General features: G+C 40.5%; 1 protein-coding gene and 1 pseudogene across 1 annotated transcript in view; one reads left to right on the forward strand and one right to left on the reverse strand.

The window, feature by feature from the left end:
* LOC149870708 (uncharacterized) overlaps nt 1-25,337 on the forward strand; it is a 248,949-nt gene extending 223,612 nt beyond the window's left edge. Inside the window, exons 32-37 of the mRNA XM_090036721.1 lie at nt 1,282-1,335; nt 3,842-3,868; nt 4,602-4,655; nt 12,869-12,955; nt 15,889-15,927; nt 19,549-25,337. Of these exons, the coding sequence (XP_089892847.1) occupies nt 1,282-1,335; nt 3,842-3,868; nt 4,602-4,655; nt 12,869-12,955; nt 15,889-15,927; nt 19,549-19,584 (297 nt within the window). The 3' untranslated portion in view covers nt 19,585-25,337. The remainder of the gene's footprint in view (nt 1-1,281; nt 1,336-3,841; nt 3,869-4,601; nt 4,656-12,868; nt 12,956-15,888; nt 15,928-19,548) is intronic.
* Nucleotides 8,126-8,264, reverse strand: LOC149870709 (U2 spliceosomal RNA; annotated as a pseudogene).
* Nucleotides 25,338-26,194: the final 857 nt, after the last annotated feature.

Here is a 26,194-nt window from a genome sequence, read left to right on the forward strand (position 1 = left end):
ATGAAGGATACTTTTTGCCCAAAAGGATGTCTAACATCTTTCCCAACTTTGCAGTTAGTCCACAAAAAGATATCACAAAAAAACCCTTAGGCCTCCTACATTTCTTGGAAATCACAGCTACAGTCACATTCTAACACCACTACAGAGATGCATGTCAGAGCCCTGACAGATGTTGCACTTAAGATGTGATTGCTTGGTTAATCATGCTTTAAGTACTGACCAGGCCACATGTTTATTCAATTGATGGCATGGCAAAGTTATTACACAAAGTGTGCATGTAATTGAACGTGCGGCCAGTACCCACCCTCTGGAGCACAAGGGAGACTTTCAAGACTGCCATGTGCTCCGGAGGCTGAGAGCACCCCTCACCATGTGCTTCCTTGGCTGGATTGAAGTTCCCAGCCACAGAAGCACACTTCATCAGCGCCTTGATCAGTCGCCATGAAAAACATTTCATGAGGGCAAAGATGCATAAACTAAAAATACTGGTTCCAACCTTATATTTATTCCCTTGGGATTTTATTTAATTTAGGAAATGTTTCCTTTATAGCTTCTAAGAAGTTGCAATGTTATATTACCAGTTTCTATCTTTGGAAACTCTTGATTCTTCAGTTAACTTTAGTGGAGAGTGGGTATCTCTTCTGTTTGCCTTGCACCTTATTAGAGTTTTTATGTAATAGGTCTGAGGGGTAATATAGATTTAGGATCTGAAAGTGCAGCTAAATGCATAGCTTTACATAGCAATGGTCTCCACAGATCTGCTGTTAACAGTATTGCTTGTTAAACACATTTGTTCTGGTTGGTGGTAATTTAGGTTTTTATGGAGGAAATCACAGCTGCTTTCATAGAGCTAGTTACAATATACAAGCACCTTTAGTATTCATTACCATGGAGGCCTCTGACAGAGGACTCTGTTGCAACTATAACACACTTATAACACAGACTGATGAAAATGGAATTTAATGAGCATATGTATTTTCAGTACTAAATAATAATGCATGATAACGTTAATAAATGCAAAGTTTTACCTCTGTGACCTATTTTGTCTTTTCCCCCAGTGTATTGCTTACATTAAGGTGTCCAAAAAACACAATGCAGGCAATATGCCTAAATAAGACTATAAAGCCCTGTTCTTCTTTTCATTTTAAAATCTGATGAGCACATGCCCAAGGATGAGAGATATAAAGGATTTTCCTTTTAAGAAGGAGGAATTGTTGTAACAGGAAGAGGCTGTGGTGCTATTTGAACCAGATGTTGTTTTTCTTTTATCTTTTTTTTTAGGGTGAAAAGGGAGCTGTAGGTGACCCTGGACCCAGAGGACCATATGGTTTGCCTGTAAGTGGCATGTAACCTGTGAACATTGCAACTCTCACCACTCCTTAATTAAACTTTGTATGCTTTATGGCCATATTCCATGGCAGTGTAATTAGTTGAGGGCGGTAAGGAGAGATAATAATCCCTGACAATGCAAGGTCACTGCACTTGAAGCAACCCATATCACAAAGATCGACAGATTCATATTCACATGTACAACTATGCAAAAGTAATGGGATGAAGCTGACATAAACCAACACGAGTGAGGATATCCAGACTTAAAGTGCTCCTTCTTCCAGCACTCATGGATTATGTATTGTCATACATGTTATTAGCTGTCTAGAGACCACCAAAACAGTGGCAAAGGTTCAGAGCCATTTGTAGTCTTCAAGTATTTATGGTTTCCTTAACGTCTGGATTCTTGTTCAGATTTCTTTGAGACAATAATATTTTGCTTTTATATTTTGGTTTTATGTATTTCTAAGTATATGAGATGGGAAAGCTTTCAAAGGCTGATAGTTTGGGTTTGGTTCAGATAAACATTTGAAAGTTCAGATGCTTATCTTACTATCTTTCATCTGATTTCCTAGTGGCACTAAGTTTGTACTCTGGGTCTTGAAATCTCACTGAATATTTCAGAGGACACATTCCCTGATCAGAAACCAGAAGAGATATAAAAGATGCATCTGAATATACCTGAACAAGCACACCTCAAGAGCAAGGAAGCTCTTTTTCATATAAACTGATTAAGTCGTTTACCCATCACTAAATTAGGTTGACCATAGTTTCAGCTACTGTAAATTGGCCTAGCTCCATTGAAGTGGGTTGAACAATCCTAGTTGACACCTACTGCAGATCTGGTCCAGGCCGTGGATACATTTGTGTCTGTGTGCACTGACACAACAAAGGGCTGTAGTCAGTGACAACGCAGATCTGTTCCAGCTTCGATGAGATTGCAGCGGTTCCTACTGATATCCTGTTTGGTCATTTTTGACAATGGTAGGGCATTGTCCATATCCTCTGTTGTAAGCCTCTTGGTGCCAAGCTGAAAGAATAGCATCATGTGCCTTGTACCTTGCATCATCAAAGTTGCTTCCAGCATGAAGGCAGGCAGAGTTTATAACAGTCTTCTGGGAAGGGTAGATTAAATAGAGCTCGAAGTTCCACAGAGCCCTTTCAAAAGGGGTTGCTGAAGGAAGAGTGCATCCTTTTGTTCTGCACTTTTCCAAGCCAATACTGCCCCTTTTAGATATAAGCTGGACTCTGTCCTCTCAGTATCTGAGAAGTAGGGTGGCATGAATAACTGGTTTATGGTTTTGGTACCCAACTTGAAAAATTAACACATGCAATTGTGTCATTGACCACAGCATGAGGCTTTTCATATCTGTATCTGTGCATACTGGGGCCCCATCTCATGAGGTGCTGGGTGTCCACAACTCATACTGATGTCAGAACATTTGATCTGCTCCTGACAGAAGTCAAGGACAAACTTCCCATGTGCTTTGGACAGAGCCAAAGCAGGTCCATGAGTGTCAATGGTTTTTCAGCACTGTCTCTTTACTAAAGCTCTTTGTGAAATAGTGGAGTAGTGGTTTGCTGTGCATGCTCATTTGATGGCCACTTGTGTAAAGCAAAAACTTTTATTTCCTGTCTATGAATTGAAAGGGGTGGAAACTGTGGGCTTCGCTTCATTTTAACTTGCTCCTGGAAGCTGTGTGCTAAGGCTCAATCAACAGTAACATTTTACAGTCAAGTTATCAGTTCCTGGAAACAGAGGAAATGTTAAACACTGACAGAAAGACCCTTTGCTAATGGCAATGCTCTTTGTATAATCTAAGAAATGAGCTTTACTGTTCTACAGGGAGAGAATCCTGCTACATTCCTGTATTATCTAGACAGAAATCAGGTGCTACATATGAAGATGGCATTTTTGGGTATCGTAAGCAAACAAGAGGTCACACAGGCTAAGGACAGAAATTATATATGAACTGGTATAAGTAATTGGAAACCAGTTTGTTACTACAAAACTGTTACTACAATACTACAGAAGTTCAGTGCACATAAGCCACTCTCAAAATGACCAGAACCATTTTAGGCTAAGCCTGTATGGATGTAGTACCAGACTTAAATGATTTAGGTTAAATCAGTTTATTGAACTTCTGTCTCAGATCCCCTCCAGATTCAAGTTAACTCACAGCCCTCTCAGCATCCCAGAATGCTTTGTGCACCTCTCCCACAAATCCCCCTTTGCTGGGTGGGCAGGTAGCTTTGGATCAAGTTGCCTGCTCCAGCCAAGCAGGGAGGCATTAACACCCTCCAGCTTCTGGCCTGGGCCACTGCAGGCATGTGGCTGCATTTCTGGAATTGAAAGTGAATGTCTGTTCACTTGCTTATCGGTTCAATCTGTGCAGCTTAGACTAACCTGTGAAGATTGAATCAATTCAGCCTCAGGCTTTTTGATTGTCTGTACTTAGCCATAGTGACAAAGCCTAGGGGTGCTAATAGAGTTTATATGGTTCTTTGGCAGGGCAAAGATGGCGAGCCTGGCCTTGATGTAAGTAATTTTTATGACCAGTTTACTCACAATGGTAGGTAAACTGTTCTTTCATGCAGTAGTTGCCTGGATGCAGCACATCTTTTTTTTTTAATTACTGTGCATGCTGAACATGTAGGGAATATACTAAACATTGCACTGCTGTTGTTCGCATATGACAGAAGGAAGAGAAGGCTGGAGAGAATAAATAGTGTATTTTGAAAAAGGACAGCCTAAACCTGCTAACCTCAGTGAGGCTTACTAACATAACCTCCCTGGGACTCATAACTGTAGTAGCATGATTGCTACACATGGCAATATTTCTCCAATCTGACCCTAAATAGTATTCCTCACTAGGCTCAGAACATCAGTCCTTAATAGCTGGGTTAGTAAATTCATCACTGTTTGAGAAGAATAACTGCAAACCCCACAAGCAGTGCATTATTCAGAGTTTAGGATTTCTGATGACTTGCTAGGGGGAGCTTCCTGGGATCCCATTCCCCATTTCCCAAAGCTACAGACCACAGCATCCCTGTCACCCAGAGCCCACAACTGCCACTTAGCATGTACAACAGGGAGAGTCACTGCCATTGCTTCTGTTCCTGCAAAATGGCCTTGCCAAATAGCATGATTTGCATTCCTTACAAAATAAAGCATGCAGCAATGTAGTCTTATATACATTTCCCAGCAGTATTTTACAATCTAGCCCACGTACATGTCAAAACCAACAGAAATCTTTGTTCATTTTTTATAGGGTTTCCCTGGTCCTCGAGGAGAAAAGGGTGATGTAGGAGAAAAGGGAGAAAAGGTGACTTCAGTGCTGTTTGATATTGCTTGACTCCTTAGCTCAGTTAGTTTTGTCTTATAATTTGTCCCATTAGACCTGATCTCTCTTGCTTACTGTGTGCCAAAAGGCAGGTCACAGATATTTGGTAGAGAAAGTCCTCTGTCACAAAGAGAAAAGAAACCTATGTGCTGAACCAGAAACCATAGGCAACTGGTACCACCTTAGTTGGGGGGGGGCCCCCACCAGGGACTAGTCAGCAACTGGGGGGGCTCCCCCCACAGCCAATCTCACTGACTGGGGGGGCGGGGGCGTTCACCTGCGGACTAGGAAAGGGTTCCCGGCAGCCAATCTCACTGACCGGAGAATGGAGAGGATCCCCTGCAGCCAATCGTGCTGACTGGGAAGCGGCTATGGCACTTCATCCAGCTCTCTGACTCCCCGACCGGCGCTCACAGGGTGGGCACTGGCACTCCCACCTGTTCCCCCTTCCCATTGCCTAAGCAGGGAGTGTGGCCTGTCAGGGGCTGCACCAGCGCTCTCAGGGGTGCACATGCACCCCCCATACACCCCCTCAGGCAAGTATTAGGCTCTGTTCTATAACCCATTTCATGTCTGCTGAAAGTCTGTGTCAGCCTGGGGAAGATTATACTAACATGAGGTAGTGCAGCAGTGACTTTCCATTGGGGACCTTTGCTCAGCTCCCCAACTGATGTAAAATCAATGTAGTGCTCTGGATTTCAATGGGTCTGTGCCATTTTACACTAGCTAAAGGTCTGGTCAATTATTAAGCTGCTAAGGACCAAAAACGATGCAAATTCAAGATTAAGAGAATTCACTTAATTGTTTCTATTCAATAGCCTTTATTGATTTAAGTCCTGCACCATAGTTTTTGTAAACGAAACAATGAAACATTTCTCTAGTGCACCAGACAGTGAAATTAACTAGGAACTGCGTAGCCTCATTTTACTGTCTGAACAGTCACATGCATATACTAAGCAAACACAATGAGGAGCAATTTAGGGGTTGAAACAAAAATGGTAGCAGCCCTTTCTTGGGAAACGGAGTGAGCACACAAGGAACCACCTTCTCTTGTGCTACAAGTATAGGTCTCTGTGCTCATAGGGCCACTCTGTAACTGGCTTGCAATACCAGCCTGGTATGCTGGGGGAGCAGACTGTATTGTCTTAAAGGACTGCAGTATAAATGGTTCCAAACATTATTTATTAGCTTAAGTTTTTAATTGACTTCACTTTAATTATTTCAATACTATTTTTTGAGTTTACTTGCCACAGACATGCAGGAGATCACATTTCACTGATTTGTGTTCACAGAAAGTCCCATGACAAGAACTGACAGAAACAAAATTATGAAGTCACATGTATAATGGATCTTTGCTCCAGAAGCATTCATGCATCCTGCCAGTCTAGGGTTGGGAAGAATACTGCTAGGTCAACAAATGCTAATATTCTGTGTCACTGGTGTATAACCATTTGGGATAATTAAATTTTCCAGAGAAGGAGTTAAAGGGATCCACACAATACTGTACCCAATCCTTCCTCAAGGAGCTCTCAGAGGTTAAAGCATTCTTTCTTGTTTGATAGACTTTTTCTGAGGTTCCTCTGTGTTACAGAGCAGTTTCAGGTGTCAATCTCAAGTAAGAGATTTTGGACTTCAGGACTTTCCAGAAAGTCCAGGGCCACATCTAGAAAGTAGGGCTGTATATATTAAGCAGTAAGATTCCAAGTTGTTTCTTGGTAAAAAGACAGTAGTATCTTAGCTGAGGCTTCTGTCAAAGGGAATTACTGTTCAGATTATGTCCCTTTCTTTTCAAAGAGAAAGAGGAGGTGATGCAATTTATAAGTAATAATACTAACAAAAATATGTTCTGGGAAATGCCCTGATTCTGCCTCAGTGATTTCTACACCAGAGGGGGAATTTGACCCCTTTGGCTAAGGTGAGACATGGCATATTGTTTACCTGCCCAAATGCCGTTTTTTAACACCAGTTTGAGTCCAAACCTCACAGAGAAATGTTTGTACATTATCAGTTCGCACAGTTAAAGAAATTTACAAAACACTTTAATCCAGTGATTATTTATTTTTGGTGCTGTAATGATTGATAACGTGGGTTAAGGAAAAAGAAGAATTTATTGGTCAATGTCTTCAGCTAGTGTAAACTGACATAATTCCATTGAGCTCCAGCACAGCTGCATCCCTTTGCTCCAGCTAAGGATCTGGGTCAGCAGTTTGAAATATTGTTGACTGATAGTGACCATTAAGTGAATGTCACAGAGATTCTGTTTTGTATGTTTCTAATAGGAATGTAAATATCATTTTAAAAATATTGGTTTAACCTCCTCTAATTTTATCAGTTAAATGATTAACTGATAACACAGTAGCTCAGACACAACTGCTGCTGGGAGCCACTCTGGTTCCTGGAGCCCTTGATTGGACGGGGGGAGAGGAGATGAACCTAGCCAGACAGCATGGGTGCAAATAGAAGTTACAATTTTCACCCTGTCTGGCTACAAAAAGTAGTCTATAGCCATGACCAAATACAAGTGCATGGCTGCAGATTACTTCAAAAATGGCCAGTTTGTTGAAAATCTGAACCCTCATTCCATGCAAGGTCAGATGAAGATGTTTCAAAACACAGCATCTTCTGTGACTTGTGTCTGTGCTGCCTCCCAGCCTGTCACTGTTGTCAGAATGGAAGAGGGGAAAGGGAGCAGAGGGAGTTTGGTCTGGAGTTTTTCAACCCCTGCTGGAGGGTAGGGTGGGTGAATTGGAGCCCCTGCTGAGGTGGGGGATGCTCCAAGTCACCTACCCCACCCTCCAGCACCAGCTGGGGAACCCCTAGCACAAGCTCCTTCTGCTCCCTTTTCCCTGTCCCATTCTGAAATAGGGACAGGCTGGGAGAAAGGAGGGGCCATTGCTAGGGGAAAATGGCTGAAGGCTTGTAGCCAGCAGCTAGATTCCTCTCCTTCCTGGATCCAACAGTGAACTTCTGTTTGTTTGGGGGGTTGTTATAACTCAGAAGGCTTCCTCCAAAGCACTGTCAGTTACAGTGGGGAGCTCCACTTCTGTCTGCACCCCACATTCCTGCACTGGGAGGCAGAGAGCACCTGTGAGCAAGTAGATCATTGCTTAATTGATGAGCCATTAGGCTGCTCACTGTTTTCCTTAGGTTTATGAGTACTAATCAGGGTTGCCAGCCCTCCAGAATTGCCCTGGAGTCTCCAGGAATTAGATATAAATCTCCAGGAGACTCTGAGAGTCACCTAGGAGATAAATTCTAGGGCATTCATTAAAATAAATATGACATGTTGAAGCCAATTTATACAGTAGTCCAGCTAGTTTTTAAAATGTAATAGTAATGTGCATTCACCTTCCTGATGTAGGCTGCTTGTACAGGCCACAGGGGTTTAATTCAGTTTAGTTCTCCCTAAACTGAAACCGTGAGTTTTTAAAAAAAATTTTTTTTTTTTCTGCTTTTTTTGCACCGGTCCTGGAAGCACTGCAATACCAGGTCAATGCATGGAGTGGATGGAGCACGCTCCGGTTCCACCACCCAATACCAAAAAGAATCTGCTCAATATAGATCTCCTATGGAGGACATATCAGAGACAATTACCCTGGGGAGCTCGCCTACGTGGTCACACTGCTTCCCCTGCCAGGTAGTATCCCTTGTGATAAACAAAGTGGGTTTTTAAAAAATACCACTTCAATTTAGGGAGAATTAAACTGAACTAAACCCCTGTGGTGTGTATATAAGGGTGGGGACCCGATCCTTACCTGCCTTTTCGGCAGTGGGGAGGTGGAGCGAGCTGCTGGCAGTCCCAGCGGTCCCTGAGCTGCGTGGGGGCCCCTCAGGCAGCACCCACCCACTGGCACCTAGCCTGGGGGGGCTACAGAGCCACAGAGGGAAGCACCGGGCCCCCACACAACTCAGGCAGGCTCTGAGGAGAAAAAAAAAAAAGACCAGTGAAGCCTGCCCTCTTCTTCAGTGAAGCCTGCCCTCATGGGCTGCCGCTGGGTCCCACAGCCCCTGAGCGGCACAGGGCCCACCAAGCCCCAAGCACATAGGCTTCAAGCACCCCGTGCACTGCTGCACTTTGTTAGGTAGCAAAGTAAAATGACTTGGAGGTGTTTTATCTTGCTAAGTACCAAAGTCATTTAAAGTGGAGTATGCTGTCGAGAGTGCAAATAGCAATGCCATTAAAGCGGAATAGGCTGCCAAACATGCAAACAGCAACACCATTAAAGCGGTGCAAAAGAACATTTAAGCCACTGTAAAGGCCAATTTTGTGGTGTGTACAAAGGTCCTTAAAGTCAGTAGTGAATGAGTTTTAGAGAACAGTAGACCAGTCATTAATGTAATTATACCTTGTGATGAAACCTCCTTGAATGATCTCAGAGTTGGCAACCCTAGTACTAATCCCTCTTGCCCTCCCCTCTTCCCCTCCCCTCCTTGCTTCTCTCTGCCTCCCTGCTGCCTGCCCTTTGCCTTCTGATTCCTGCTAGGGCACCTGGCAGCTTCCCTTCCCCACTTCCCTGCCAGATTGCGCCCACCCAGAGCTAAAGGATAACCAGCAAGCTAACCAGTTATCACTGCACTTACCAGTTAAACAATTAATCATTTAACGTTTCACATCCCTAATTTCCAAAGTAAGAAGTTGAAGTTAATTTACCTGCAAAAATGTTCAACACAAATAACAAAAATGCTACTTTTGATACCATAACATAATAATGCTACTTTTGTTTTTCATAGACGTATATTTCATATAATGTTGAGTCAGGTCCAAATCTCTATTCCCTCCTGTGAACAAACTGCACATGATTTCTCCTACAGGTCCTCCCTAAGTCTGCTACAGTGAAATGGAGTCAGTGTTTGCATTATAATCTCTGCTTAACTTGGCTGTAAAAAAGTAAAAGTCTTCAGAGCTGTACATTGACAGACATGGGTATAGCTGTGGAGTGCTAGTAGAGAAACAGGTTTCAAAATTGATTCAGTTTTTTTCTTTGTCATATGATTCAAAAAATGAATCCTTATAAATCATTTAATTAAATACCGTTGTGGTATTCCGGGTCACTAAAACAGATTTTAGAAAGTCAGAGAAGCCAGTAATTAAGATTTTATATCTTCTTTTCATTTTTAATCTTCTTTTCTTTTATTTAACCTGCCTTTAGAAGGAATTAAGGATGGAGATATTTTTTTGACTACAGACTAAGAGCTTGACTCTGGGAAGCATTGTTCATGTCAGTGGTAGCACACTGCAGGTATGACCTTAAGGACCTTGTGCTCCCTCCCATGCACTGATGGGGAAATCTGTGCCCATGGGACATAGGAGCATGTGTCCTTCTCTAACTGTGTTGCAGTCTGTCCATGGGCCTGGAGGGGGCAGGAAACAATGTGATGAAACCAGCTGTGATTCTCTAGATTTTCCATCTATAAGTATGAAGAGAGACATTGCACAAGTTATTGCAGTCTTAGTCTAGTCTTCCCATGCTAGGCTTATCTGTCTAATGTGGAAAGAGTAAGGCCATGCCCAACCCAGACCAAGAGGGATTCCTTGAAGCATGGTGTCTGAAAGAGCAGTGCTTTATAAAACCTATTGGTAGAAGGCAGCAGAATAAAAGAGGCATTCACAAAGACACTCCTTGTCCTCTGTGGATCCCCTGAAGTTCACGTAAACCTCAGATGGTGGGTGAGTTGTAGAATGAAGGAAAAAAAAAAACCTCATTCATGGGAGAAATTAGTAGGAAACTCAGTGACCTAAAACTGAATTACTCACCTCTTCCATACATAGATTTTTTTCCACTTAGAAGGAAACAGGGACCCTTGGTTTTCACTGCAAGGTTGGAAATCAGAATGATCATCTTTTGACCTGTAAATTGATCACATTGGAAGCAAAAGTCTTACAGCATTTAGGAAAGAAAATTAATATGGAACCAATTCCTACTATACATTATCACTTTTTTCAGGATCTAACTATACTTAATGTTATAATCTTACCAACCCCTGGAATTGACCAATCTCACCTTGAAGTAAATGAGTTTTTCCTAAATAAATAGTGTTGAGCTGAACTCCCCATTTTGCCTGGATTTTCAGAATCTGTGAAGAGAAGGGAAAAAGGCCTTCTGTTGACTTCAGTAATGACTGCTGCACCAGAAACCAAAGCTGCAATAAGGCCCATGGTCATTATGAGTGGGAGCCTAGTCATACACGTACCATCCACATCTTTGCTAACCCTGAAAAGATTTTACACCTGTTCTTGCATGTATGTGAAGTTAGATGTGTTTGTGCTATACAGGAGGCACAGTACACACATAGTATAAGCTCTCACCCTGAAATGCTATCTTTGTCACAACAGGTAAAGACTGAGCTAGCTTAAATATCCTGACATTGTTTTGTGTGTGTGAGAGAGAAAGTGACAGCCTTAACATGCCTTAAATGTGAAGTTTTTGTGAGGATGTGTTTTTCCTGATATGCAACCTTTTTGGCACACAAGAAAGATAGATGAAGAACTCTTGTTTACATAGCATCATAAATATAGTACATCTGTTCATGGAAAAAAAAATCTTTTAGTGTGAATGTATACTATAGCATATCTTATATATTGTGTTTAGTTTGTAAAATACATTAGTTTGCTTAATAATTTAAAGGTTGTTTTAAAAAAGTTATTTCTTTCTGCAAATGAATGCAATCTTTATGTATTGCTGTGAAATTGGTTGAATGTCTATTTCATGTATTTTATCCTAAACATGTCTGCCTTTCCAGAGGTGCACTCATTCCTTCTCCTTCTACCTTCATTCCTTATAGTTCCTCTGTCTTTTTTATCCTTTTCCTTACAAATTAAATCTTCCCTACAGCCAAAACCTTGACCACCCTCCCTTGGCTATGCTCCAGTGTCATACTAATTTTCCTTTAACTATTTTTCCCATTTCTTTGTAATATTCCTGATTTTTCCTACCCTGCCCTATTTAGCCCTAGTTCAACTAGTTTCAATTTATTTTTTTTACTAGAAGCATTTTGATGTTGTTAAATGAGAGTGAGCCTGAAACTCATTTACCATTGTGATCCACTGGTGTGAAATCAATTATAAAATGAACTCTTCCAGTATTATGCACTGCTTGAGGTAGAGGTCACTTTTTCAGGTAGCTCGTCAAAAAACCGGAGGGGCGGGGCAGGGAGGGGTGTTATAGCCTTTGAATAATCAAAAGCTGTGAAAGCCACTGTAAACCTCTCGTTCAGAAACGTTATCATCCCCTTTGTAACAGCAACTCTGTGCGATTTCAGTCATGTGATCAAAGGACCAAATCATGTTAAATATCCTAACGAAATTTTCCCTGCAAGGAAGATTCATGTTGTGAGCATGGAATTCATTGCCACTTTCAGTTAGATTCTGATTTGCGAAAGATAGGGATCAATAGAAAATTTTGTAGCACCTCTACATCAAGCAGTTTGGAATCTCTGAGTCCTTTACCAGGGATTGAAATGAAGGGCAAGACTTTATTCAGATTGGTATCTGTGCAACCCCATGACTACAACAGGCTCATGCAGGCATAATTTACGAGGAGAATTTGGCACAGATTCAGGTGGAACTGACACGTGTGACACCAGTTCAGCAAAGAGCATCTTAAGCCAATCATTCTTGAAGTGACTCTGCTGAATGTGAGAGTCAGACAAGAAATCATTTCCCCTTATTTTTCCCTTCATTTCCCATCAGTTCCCACTTCCTCCGTTCACATGAATTATGCTGATTCTTGCAGAGCCACATCTGATTAGAGATTCTGCTTGCCTGTTGAACCCCAAGGAAAGTGAAAAATTCTGCTTGTCATACCAGTCAGTTTCCATGTTAAAATGGCAGCACTAACAATCACTGAGGACAAGTAGGAGACACCTGATCGTGCAGAAAGGTTAGACTGGGTGGGCTTTCAGCTTTGTCTCTGCATCAGGAAATCCACCCCATTGTTTCAAGCCCTGCTTTAGGATCCAGAGCATTTATAAAGCCAACATGAATACAAAAGTTCAATAATCCCAACTGATTCAGTCCTTGCTTATGATCCTGTAACTTATTTTTCCACATAATGCATTATCCAAACCAGAACACAGTGGTAAGTGTCCTTTCAGCTCTCCATTGGCTAAAAAACATTTTTACACCAATCTTTCTTTATTCTTTTTTTTACCAAAAGAATGAAACATTTGTTTTATCCAAACCATTGTGTCCACAGGGGGAAAAGGGAAAGAAAGGCAAAAAGGGGCCTAAAGGGGAGAAAGGAGAACAGGGTGCCCCTGGATTAGATGCACCTTGCCCATTGGTATGTCTCACTCCTGTATTGGAAATCGATCATCCTACTGTACTTTAGAATGACATAATCTGAGGGGAGAGGAACAAGCTACAGCTACCATGGAACCTGGTCTCCTTCATTAAAAGATCATCATTTGCTAGTCTGAACATTGTTTTTGCCATTCCAATTTGGTTCGAAATACCAGTTTTGAAGATTTTAAAACTGGATGTTATTGATGGGATATTTTGCTGTGTCAGCATTCTGGCTACCTGTGTCTGCCAGCATTATGTGCAAATTGGGAATGCAAGTAGTCTTTTCTTGATAGAAGTAGGTGCATTTAAAAAGTCATTTCCACACATTTAAAGCACCATTGCTGTCAGCTTTCTCCTCTTGTTCTCTGTTTTTATTTGTTTGCTCCAGCTAAGTCAATGCCCAAGGCATTTCTTTGTCAGTAACGTTGCAAGTTAATCTTTACAAACAGGGATTCCGTGGAATTAAGGGGGAAAAAGGGGAGCCAGGCCAGCCTGGCCTGGATGGGCTGGATGCCCCTTGCCAATTGGTACAGTATTTCTCTTTCCTACCAACCCTGCATGCGGTTCCTTTGTTTGTAGTCAGTCATTCCCAATGTAAAGTGTTTCTATGAGCAGACTTTACATTGTTCACATAATACATGCATGTGCATGAAAAAACAAGCTTGCTTCACTGATCATAACAGTGTTGAGAGAGTACGCAACGGAACCTAACACCCAACATTTTGCTCCCACATGGTAGTTTGTGTCCTTCCAACATTTGCAATGAATATAATTTTTCCCCTCAGGACTGCTTGTTTTTGTTTTTCTCCCAAGATGCCTATTGCCTTACTCACTAAGAACAAAATTCACCTCTAGGCAGAAAACCAGCATAAGGATCATTTACCATTTACATTTTATGGCTGTGTCTGCATAGGTGTGAATTTTATCCTAACCTGCCCTGGACCATTTTGCACACTTGGCTCCAGTTAAAATCAACAGGAGTTTTGGATGCAAGATGTTTTCAGGATTCAGGCAAGAGATACATCCATGTAAAGAATGAAATAAGTATTGATCTTTCAAAGTTGAATCACAAATGCTTGCTCTAAGCAATTAATGGTCCTGATTCTTCAGACCTGATTCATCAGAATGGAGTTTTTGGTACATATCAGGCCTACAGGTCACAATAGTATTTAAATTTGAAACACAAGACTTACCTGAGCTTTGTAAGAAGATAATGGTCTGCAGCCCAACCCCTCACTGTCTTTGTTATTTAACATTTTCAAGTTAATGGTCTTTTCCCTTGGAACTTACCTCCCTGAAATACACACAATACTCTCCCACTCTATGTTAGCATGAATTCAAGTTCCCATCTCTACTAAAATTCTACTTGTTGACCCTCTCCCTTGTACCAATCTGGCAACAATGAGATTTTTTTTCACATTTATATATAGATATATATATCAAAGGACATATTAATTTTTTCATTTAAAAATGAACAGTACATACACATTTCCTAAAGGCTTAAGAGAGATTTTTTTTTAATTGTTGGAAATTAAAATTGGTCTGCATGTTCTGATATTGTTTGTTAGCTAAGCACGGTTCTCTTTAGATGAATGTTAAAATTAAATAGATATTATTTCAAGTACAGTGTTTCTAATCTAAATTGTTAGTGGGATTTTAATCTTAAGTACATAGTTCATGTTATATTTTGTTTGCTTCTGATTAATGATAACCATATCTCATATACTTTGTTGGGGGTAATCAAGCATGCCTTCATAACTAAAAAAAAGTGTTCCTTTGCTGTTGCTGTATCACTTATATCTGGAAAATCCTTACATAATTACTGATGAATGAAAAATATTCTTCTGTAGATAGGCAGTTGTCAGGATAAACTGTTAACTGAGCAGTGATCTTTCTTGCTCTAGAAAGCAAGAAGTTTCCATGAGAGTTCAGAAGTTTCTTGTGTTTCTCAGAATTGTTTCTTGTGTTTCTCAGAATTGTTAACAGATAAGAAATCCACCTAAATAATCTTTTAAACACATGGGGCCTGATTTTTCTCATTTACATTTCAGTGTCTTGAGATGCTGAATTCCACTGACTCTTAGAACTTGCCTCATTGCAGGTTCAGTCCACACACCAGGAGCAACTTCATTAAATCAGGAATAAGTCAGTTAAAAACTGTGTAATTGAAATCAGAATTTGGTCTTTATCTGGGGCACAGAGGTTGTAAGCAAAAGCAGGGAATGGTAAAAGGAATGGATTAAAGTGGCTGCAGCAAACAGAGTCCAGGTACTGACAAGCATATTGCAACCAGCTTGACAGCCAAATATCTGTCACACAGTGTAGTCAGCTTCTATTTTTCCATCCTGCTCCCACTTTTCAAAACAACTTCAACTGGTTTCAGTGGTTGTAGGTTCGGTAGTTTTCCTTTTAAAAGCTAAGAATTTTTTAAAAATTGAAATATTCTCATTGGTGCTTGGATATAAATGTCTTCTCACTGAGTTAATTTTGGACCAGGAGCATAAAGCAATACACTCCAGATAAAAGTGATACATCATTGTTCATTGATTTTGTATATTCAGCTGTAGAATGTTATGAATAATAGACTCACGTTAAAGCAATGCATAGCTCTGCAGGGAGTGAATCTGGTTCAGCTGATTTGATGCAGCCTTGATAGCAACAGGCTTGCAGTTATGATACACACAGATTAGTGTAAGTAGACGCTGTTCAGTCAGGATTAAATTTTCCTCTAAGGAAGGGCAGGACTGTAGGTATTTGCAGTGTAAATGCACTTTCTTTCTGTTAGATACTTGGCTTTTTCCTCATCTTGAGTATCATAGAGAATTCTAAATTAGGAGGGAGGAGCTATCAATTAGATAAGAAGGCCTGGTTGTTTCAATAGACACAGTATCAAATTCAACTATGCATTTTTTATCTTTTTTCTTGAAACAGGGGCCAGATGGATTACCAATGCCTGGCTGTTGGCAAAAGGTAAAGTAGGCAGATTAGTTCTGCACAGAAGCACTGTCCCTTTTTATTTGGCCTAAGGAGAACCCTATCAGCTCCACAAATATCAGCACTCCAGTTTGCTTGAGACTTATCTTATGGACATTTCAGTACACAGTAACATAACAAATAAGCTCTCTGTAAATATTATCTGTGTGATGAAGCTGTCAGATATAGGGGTTATAACACTGTTCATGCAATTTTAAAACAGTTGCCAGCTAAGTTTCTGGGAAGTCAACAACCTTTGTTCCTCACAGGAAGAACTACATATCTTTCAGCCTTCCATATGGGAAATCAGTTTTACCAAAATGTTCATAATGACCTTCCAAGCTTAGATTTTTCTTGGGTTATCCAAAGGGACAGTGTATCATGCTTCTGTTTCCCAGCCCTTCTCACCCTCCAAGGCATTCTCCTGACCCCCAGTTCATTTTTCTTTGTGCTTGTTGCTGTTTTATAGTAGTGCTAAGTGATAACATCACTGGGATGGCAGTTTCCAGCCATTTATTGGTAGAACCCTGAGAATGCGAGATTTGAAGTCATCAGCCGTCAAAATAGACATATCAGCGAAAGGATATTTATTCCTCTCTGAATACTGAGACATGAACCATAAGTGAACTGCTGGCTGAATTTTAAGTCAGTGATAAAACTCTGATTGACATAAGTGGGGTAGGATTTCATACCAAGCCCGTTTCAGAGGTTAATTCTGGAGGGTTATGCTCAGTAAAATAAACATCTATTGACCATTTTATTTGAAAATGTCAACTCGTGAGGAATTGTAGGCCTGTGGGGAGGAGGTACATCTAGCTCTCAAGCCAGGCAGTACCTCGCCAGGTGTGTTAACAGAGTCCATGCCTAAAGCCAGCTAGCTAAAGGAGCAGTTAACAGTGCTGCTTTTTCAACAGGACACACTCTAGAGCAGGGGTGGGCAAAATACAGCCTGTGGGCCGGATCTGGCCTGTGAAGCCATTCTGTCCGGTCCACGGGGCCCCTAAAAAATGTAGAAAATTAATATTTCTCTGCCCTTGGTTCCTGTCAAAAATGACAGGAACCAAGGGCAGTAGGACCCAGGGGAAGTCCAGCGAGCTCCCACAACAGCAGGGCCCTCCTGGCCCGGCCCCCCAGCCAGAAGCCCCAGCTGGGATTTCTGGGCTGGGAGCACCTGGCTGCCTCGGCCCAGGAAGCTCAGATAAGTGGGGGCAGGTGGGACCCCAGGCAGGGAAGGAGCGGAGGGGGGGGTAAGCGGCCCCTCCCCGCCCAAGCCAAGTGCCCCATGCCGCAGCTGCTCACAGCCCATGTGGGGCTGCCTCTGCCCGTTCCGGACAGCCCCATGTGGGATGCGAGCTCCTGCAGCGTGGGGCACCAGCCGTGGGACGGGGGAGGGGCCACTTCCCCCTCCCCCCCCGTGCTCAGCTTTTCCCTGGGCTCCTTCTCTGGCCAGAGAAAAGCAGCCCCTCACCTACCCCATGGCAGGTGCTCCGCACTGCAGGCACTTGGAGCCCACGTGGAGCTGTCTGGAGCAGGCACAGGCCGCCCCAGGCAGGTTGTGAATGGCTGTAGTGCAGGGCACCAGGCACGGAGTGGGTGAGGGCTGCTTTCTCCCCACCCTGTGCTCAGCACCACCTTGTAACCCAGCCCCATTGCTAGACTGGCCAACCCCCGGTGCTGCAGCCCATGTGAGGCTCACTGTGCCTGCTCTAGACAGCCCCACATGGGCTGCAAGTGGCGGCAGCAGGGAGCGCCAGCCATGGGGCAGGCGAGGGGCCACTTTTCCCCATGTTCAGCACCAGCTTCTTCCCTGCTGGCAAGCAGGGGGTCGAGGCTGTGTGCTGCCCCCTGCCTGTACCGCGGGCCTGGGGGGCACTGGGTGTGAGCGGGCAGGGAACCAGTGGGAGCACAAGGGCCCACACCAGTGTCCCAGGGCCAGTGATAGTGGGGCCCAGAGCAGGGCAGCAGGAGGGCGGGGTCCCAGCCAGCAGGGGCTCGATGGAGCCAGGCCAGCTCCCCCCTCCCTGGTGGTGCAGCCCAACCCAGCTCCACAGACCCCTGCTGGTCTGGGCCCCACCAGTGCTGGCCCTGGGACACTGGTCCCAAGACATTGGGATGTTGGTCCCAAGATGGTGACCAGGGTGCAGAGCACCTGTCAAGGGGCGGGCCTACCCATGTGGCCCTCAACAACCTGCCAAAACTGGGTAAGCAGTCCTCTGCCAAAAATAATTGCCTGCCCCCTGCTCTAGAGTTAATCCCATTCCCAGATCATCCTGCAGCAGAGCAGGGCACTGTTTAGCCCTGTGTGCAAAACCTAGACAGGGTGTAGGCTAGGCTGAAAAAGATCTTACTTTCTCTTGTGAAAGTCCCATTTCACACCAAGGAAGAAAACCCAAAATGCAGGGCCTGAAGTATTTGTGTAATTGCAGAAGAGCAGATAATAAAAGCGACTGTGGTTTCTCTTTAAAGAGTGCTTCCCTTAATGCAGGCATTATTCCAGGTGTGGCTCTGTGAAAGTAGGCAAGGCAGGTCAGGAGCAGATGTCAGACTTGCAACTACTTGTAATTCCTTTTTTTTTTCAATTCTCCAGATTTCAAGGTGACAGCGTTTACAGTGCTGTCCATCTTGTTGCTAGAGGGAACCAGAATTTATTGTTTACCTCTCAGGACAATAAATCTTGTTTTCCTTTTGAAGATCAGTCAATATCTATTTATTATTTCTTAGATAATTGGTGACTGAAGTAGATGTGATCATTAAATCAATGTTTCTTGCTTTCACAGAGTTTATAGAAAGGGAAGTTGCAGTCATTTTGATCTTTTTTCAGTCAATAGAAAAAATCTATCTAGCAGTGATTATTAGGGGCATACTGAAAGCATACTTACTTACTTTTACTTTCGGTAATGGATTTATGTTCACGGTTCTGCCAAATCTTTGTGTATTTGGAATAAAAGTTTGACTGCTAAATAACTAACCTGATCAACTTATGTCTCTTTTTGTCTCTTTTCAGTGATGAATCTAACCTTACAAGCATGAAGTTGTGTATATACTGCTCCACTTTTTGTATTTATAGTTAAAAACTGAAAATTGATTTTACAAGTTTGAGATATGTTTACATGTAGCTGCTTCTACTTGTTTGCAGTTGTCCATGTGTACATCTTTTCTTCGCTTACATCTGCAGTTAGTCACTATATAACTGCGTGAAAAATTTGTAGAAACAAAGATTAGTTTCTATATAGAGATGTATCTATGCAGAGACTAATCATGGAGATCTTATTATTTCTGTAAATCTTCTTTTCATTTCTTTTCTTTTTCTCTTTTGGCTTGTGGACTTGCATGGACAATGAGTGCCATGAACTAGTTTACATGAAATTGTGACCAAATATGAGCTAAATGCTATGAAATGTACTGTACCAACTACCATTGGAGTTTACTGACTTGGCTTCCATGTTCATCTTAAACACCATCACTGATCCATGCTACCACACTTGCTTGTACAGACTAAAAAAAAGCATGAATTGTGTGCCAAACCTGCTTGCTATGTGATTACTTCACATGCTAAAATGGCTGCTCACTGTGACCTTTGATTCAAACTGCTGAATTTTTTCCTTTTGTCATCTCAAGGGAGTCACACCATGGCTTATTGCCAAAAAGAGATAAAGCAGAGGAGATTAGAAACAGGTCTTGAATTTTTGGGGAACACAGTTCCAACTGCAGGTGGACGGCTTCCAGTTTTGTGGGTTCTGTGACCCTTTTGGTCAAGAAGGTCGTGCCTATTGGTCAGCATCGGATTTTCTTGCACTGCTTGCAGTCCTGAAGACATTCGAGACAGACGGGTTTTGATATCTGGTCTTGTTGACCATTTAATCAAGAAGAGAAGACGTTTGAAGAAGAAAGCACTCTTGCTTTGCGGTTAGTTTTAACAAGTTACAAAGATGCTGAGTGGATCATTTAATGGCAGACACCACTTGGGACAAGAAGCTTCACGACTTTATTAAAGGATTGACACGCTATGTGACCCATGTGTTGAATTTTGGAATTGCCAAAGGAAAGAGCATCCTTGGGAATGGGGGCGTTGTGTAACACTCCCCTCTTGGGGGTAATGGAACTGATCAGATACATATGCACTGTAGTGTGGTTTTAGGATGATCCCATTTAAATAACACATTTTGTTGAACTTTTCTGCAGTTTTGGAAGCTATACTTAATATTTTTCTCATTTTTTCTCATAAACATTTCCATAAAAAATACTTTCAGTAACCTGATTAACATTTGTTTTGATGGTTTGAAGGAATTTCTTCTAATCATTGGTTCCTCTTGTTTCAGTATTATCTGTTTTTACAATATTTGAAGCCTTTTATTCTGAGAAAAATAAGTTTTTTACTTTCACAAGCTGATTCATTGACATGATTCTTCTTCTACAGTTGCAAAAGATTTTGCTGGACATTGTTACCCAAAGAACATAGAAAAGGAATGAGCCTACGTGACTGTCATTATATGGTAGTCATAGTTCACTTTATAAGGTGTAATTATTTTTCCATTTCTGATCAAATGAGTCAGACACAAAAGAAGCGGAGACGAAGCTTTGTTGCTCTGCATTCTAATAATTGGAAACTTTAAATTTGGGTATATTTGTAGTTTTAGCTACACGAAACTTCTTTTCTTTCACTCACAGTTCTGAGTCTTCATATGGTGCATTTGTGCTCAGATTGAGAGATTATATGAACACATATTTTTTTATCTATTCAGATGATTGTGGGTATTGAGATGAGCTCAAACATTTTTATTTACATTTCTAAAAAGTTTTTCATATGCAGACCAAAACTAAAGTTGCAGAAGAAAAGACTGTCTCCATTCATATGTAGGCACCTTGCCATTCCTGGAAAAAGGCATCATTTGTCACTCAGTAGATTTGTAGCTCTTCTGGAAATGGGCACCTGTCAAATAGGTGGGTTGTTTTAGTACTACATTAGAATCTATAGTGAATAGACCCTATGATCTAAGCCTATAGAATATAGGCCCTCTATACAGAATGTTATTTTTTATCTTCATTTCAGCATATCAAAGCCATATCAAAAATAGCCTTTTAAAGAGAGAAATATATTTCTACAATTTTATATTATAAATAAGGACCTTTTCCATGAAGTTCTTCATCTTATAGTTTCCTACAAAAATGGGCTGCAGGTGTAAACATTTAGCAAAAAAAAACCCCATCAGAAACAACTCCAGCAAGCTTAATATTATAATATTTTTTTTATAAAATGGCCTTACAATTACACAGAGCTGGTATGTGGTGTAATACCTCTGGGTGCCACAGTAGTGACTTTAATGGAAATTTCCCACTCAGAGGCGATTTTAAGATCAGAAGCGTAAGCAGTATCCCTGCCAGTCACTTCTCAGTTTTATTCTGCATTTCTGACAAAGATTCAGGCTACCCTCTGGGCAGGAATGGAATTCCCTCCATCCAGATCCTGTTGTGACGCACATTGGCCAAGTACATTGTGGATGTGGGGAATTTGCATTTGCCTCAGAAACACTATACATTGGAAGACAAAGAAGACTATTGACCAATCCAATATGGTAATTCCAATTTTCCATTAAGGGATTTTCCTAGTTATCTTTTATCTTAACACATAATATAATTTAGCTAATGTTTTTACAACACACCTCATCATAATCTACAAGTATGCTTATATGTTGTATTATATAAGAAACTGTGCAAGATGCATATGTCTTTTTTACAGTATTCTACATGTGCAGAATAAATTTAGGAAGCTTACCATTTAATTCAATGTTTTAGCACCATGAATCGTAGCAAAATCTTGGAATTGGCCATAAAAGCAAAACATTTTAAGAAGTAACATGATAATAAAAGACTAATAAATGTGTGTTGTCACACCAGTATTTGCCTTTTTTTAAAGATGATATGAGAACCTGAACTTTAAACGTCATATTCTGTAAACAAGGAAATGATGAACTTAGTTCTGCTAATTTATAATCACTAGTTTAAAAAACCAGTCCATTCAGTTCTGTTGACACCATTTGTGACTTTAAAACATAGAGAAAAATGCAATAATCCTCTAAGTGCGATACAGTCACTGACAGCAGTACACAGAGGATGCGTAGTTACGTAAATTTATTTTTTCCAAAATAAGTTCCTTCTTTTTACTCCTTTGAAATAAGGATCTCCCATGAAATAAGGAAGGTTTCTGCTTTCAGTTATTCTTTTTTCCATGTTTTTAAAGCTTTCACTGTGGCTAATGCCAGGAAAGCATCATTCCATTGAAATAACAGAATTTTAACAGCAGATACATAGTGTAATCTGACTGGTGGGAGTAATAACAACTGTCATAAATATAGATAGACAATTAATGGCAGTGAAAAGGTGCCTACATCATACCAAGTTTTACTGTGGGGAAATCTAAACAGCATGTATAAAACTTTGATATACAGTACCAAAAAGAGCAGGTTGAGTATTTCATACTGTAAAGCACCCTCTGAAGACTTGCAACTTATGTGGTTTAAAAACACTCTTTTGGTGCTACTATACCATTCTCTTTTATATCACAGAAAACCTCCATGTTTTATTATTGTGTTTTATTATTTCATTTTTGTAGCATTCCTTCAATACAGTTTTGTTCTGTGTAATTTGGGAACTGGCTGAAAAGTTTATTGACAAGCCTTTTCAGCTGTAAAAATGTATAGAAAGCATGATTTCACAAAAGCTCCATATCCTTCGCTTCTTGTTTTGTTTTGCAATTATTTCTTGTTCTTTTGTTTAGGGTTTTCACTATATGTTTGGCACCAACTTTCAGATGTTTCATTTACTGAAGCATAGTGCAGTCGCACCAAGGAGAGTGTGCTAAAGGAACAGTACGTCTACGAGCACTGTTTGGAACGGGATACAAATGACCTCTGTCATCATTTTCATATCTTTGTTGTAGGGACACTTTCTTTCAAGATGTTTTGGACACTGATTTATATAAAGTAAAGCATGAAAACACAGTTGGTGGAACTTTGATGCTAAATGTCATTTTTGAATATATATTTTTTCTTAATTTATTGGTGCTTTTGGTGTCACTGTCTGACATTCTGGTGAGGCAGTATGATTCTGGGCGTCCAGCTGTTTCTATATGTTTTCTTTGTCTACCATATAAGTATTATAGAAAAGTTTGAAAAAGGTCAAATCAGCATGTCTGCATTCACAAAAATAAAAATGTGCTTTAATAGCTTTAAATGGGCTATTCTCAAAAGTCAGTGTTATGTGCAGTGGAGAAACATTGAAAGTGGAGTTATTAAGCTTTCTACTACTGCAAGCACACAAACTAGTTTGTATTTATTGTCTGATTATGACACTGGGACAGATAATACAGCCCTGACTCATGCAAATATTCCTTACACCTTAAAGAGAGGGTGGTATGGTCTGGTGAATAGAGCCCTGAACTCATAGTCAGGAGACACAGAGTCACTTCCTGGCCACTTTGAAGTCGATGGGCCTTCATTGGGCCAAGATTTCATCACTAGGACCTCCTCCCAGCTCTTTCCCTGGCACTTGGGCAAACTCATACAAGTCATTCCACCTTCTTGTGCTACAATATCCTTATCAGTAAAATGGGGGAAATACTACAAATCTCTTTTGTATACACTTTTAAGCTGTATAGATACAGCTGTTGAGTTCAGTGGAACTACTTTGTATAAGTCAGGACTACTTGAGTAAAGGCTGCAGGAATGTTCTTATTCTACTAAGTCAATATAGTGCTACAGGACATGCAGAAACTAGCCTTTTCTTTCAAATATCCTTACCTCCACTACCTGGCTATCTTACAGCTTACCTGAAGAGAGCATTTTAATTTTCACAAAAAAAGAGTATGTCACAAAAATATGGATCTCTGCAAGGAAAGAGAAACATAAACAAGAATGGTTGTGGCTAATTTCTTTGGCCATTAAAGTAACGCGCCTAATATCTAACTGTTATTTCATAGCCACTTGTTTTTATGTATCTAAGGATTACTGTAGTGTGGAAAAGTATTTACTTGGTGGTTGGAGTCATTAAGTGATGTCACAAACAAGTGCCTGCCACCATCGTTTCCCATAGAAGTTGAAAAGGATACTCCACAGAACAGGTGGAATTTATGTTTAAAATAGTGAGCCCGGAGTGTTATTTGTGCTTTTTTTTGTTTTGTATTTTAAATACATCAAGGTATTGATGCTGCTTTAGAAACAGAATTGTCTTTCTTTGGAGATCCGGGAGCCTTACTCAACCTGGGACCTATAGTGTTTTATTTGTTTATATTTAACTAAGAAACTGTATGAACTTCCCAGATGCCATTGGTACTTGCACACTTCATTGAGGTATTATTGAAGGGTTTGGCTAGAAAAAGAATGTTTTACATTTATGTGGATGTTCTTATATTATTGTACATGTTTGGGAAAATATAATATTGTGCAACTTACTTTTTTTTTTTAAGATGTATGTATCTGACTTTTTTCCTTTGGAAAATACTATATTTTTATTTGTATTTTTTACTTTTTTAAGTTCATCTATATGTGCAGTTATTTTTATATCACAAATGGTCTCTTGAAAATGCAGTAGAGGAGATAATGCAAAGAAAAGTAATTTGGTGAGAATTACACTGCTTTTGGGAAAACATGCAAGTCTCATGCAATCAGTTCTGCTACAAATATTTTGAGTGTCTCATCATTGTAAATATGGCACAAAACCTGTCTTGCCCATTTCAAGGTTTAAATTATCCATTTTCATTTGTTGTTAATTTTCATTTTATTGTGGCCTCTGGCTTCATTGAACCTGATCAAACCGCATGCTTTTGGTTTTGTTTTTAAAATTTCTCCTTGGTTTCCAGTTTTTAATATTGTTTTGTTGTATTTGAGATTTGTACTGGGTGTTTGTTTCTAGCTTGTGAGAAGTTGATCTTCAGAATTATTTTTACACTATTTATGGACTTATTTTCATAATGTAAAAAGTGTGTAATTATTAAAATATTAATCCAGCCATTAATACTGATTTGCATAGTTATAAAGTTTTCTCGGTGTTCATGCAAGAAATTGTTCTGGTTTCTCTAAACTGAAAAATACTGTGTTTTTTTTATGTTGAGCCGAAAAGCATCTGGACAGAGAGTGCAGCTCATTCTAGCTACTCTTCACACTTGTTCTATTCCATCAGTGTCACTCAACTTGAGGGTTATGAAAAGCAATCTAAAACAAAGCTGCTCCCCTAACTCTTCATATGCCTTTACCCTTCCAAGTCAAATATTTTCTGTCAGCCTCTTGAAACACAGACACAAGTGGATTTTATAAGGTTATCATTTTTACTACTGATATATAGAAATGTAAGGGCAAGATCATAAATGTTTTTAACCTTGAATAAAGGGTTGCCCACCTGAAAAAGTTGAGAAACACTGTCTTACATTAAGTTATTTATTATACTGTCTTTCTGGGGGAGAGACGCATCAGAGCATGAGAGCTACAATTGTATTAAATACTAGTAAATAATGTAGGTGAAGTGGCCATAGCTGCTTCATCTAAGATTACAAAATTGCTTCTGTTATAAATTCCAGTTCTTAGATTAATGTAGTTTTCCAAACACTCTTCTCAGGGAACTAACATTTTCCAAGCTGCTGCGTTACCTAAATGAAAGGTTTTGGGAATGGAGATACTAAGCAAAAATTTCCTATGTACAGCATATTGAGAGAGAGGAGGCTAAAAAAATGTATTCCTATTATAACAAAACATTTGCTTCATGTTTTTGAATAGCCATATCACTAAAATGAGTATCATTTGAAAGTAGTAAGTTTGCCAGGACATACTTCTCAGTGAAACATATAATTTCTATCAGAAATTTATTTTCATTGGACTGAAACATAATCAGTTTAATTGCTTTATACAGAATGCATTTTTGCTAGTTAAGTGCATACCTCAGCAGCAAGGCACTGAGCACATGTAGTAACTTAGTTAGACCAGCTGGGAAACATTAGAGCTAGTTTTGGGCAGCCTAGGATGCAATAAAAGTTATCCTCCTTCTCCCAGGTGCCAAATACTTCCTTGGCCTAGAGGAATGAATACAGTGACTACAGAGATATACATGTCATAGATTTCATGGACATTAGGGCTGGAAGGGACCTCATAAGATCATTGGGTCCAGTCCCATGCCCAAAGGGCAGGAAGCCAGCTAGATCAAAGGATCCCAGCAAGATAGACATCCAAATGCTTCTTGAAAGTGTCCAGAGTCGGTACGTGCACCACCTCTGGGAGAA

The sequence above is a fragment of the Crocodylus siamensis genome, chromosome 2 (genome assembly GCF_052110815.1).
Source record: "Crocodylus siamensis isolate JL-2025a chromosome 2, ASM5211081v1, whole genome shotgun sequence".
NCBI lineage: Eukaryota > Metazoa > Chordata > Crocodylia > Crocodylidae > Crocodylus > Crocodylus siamensis.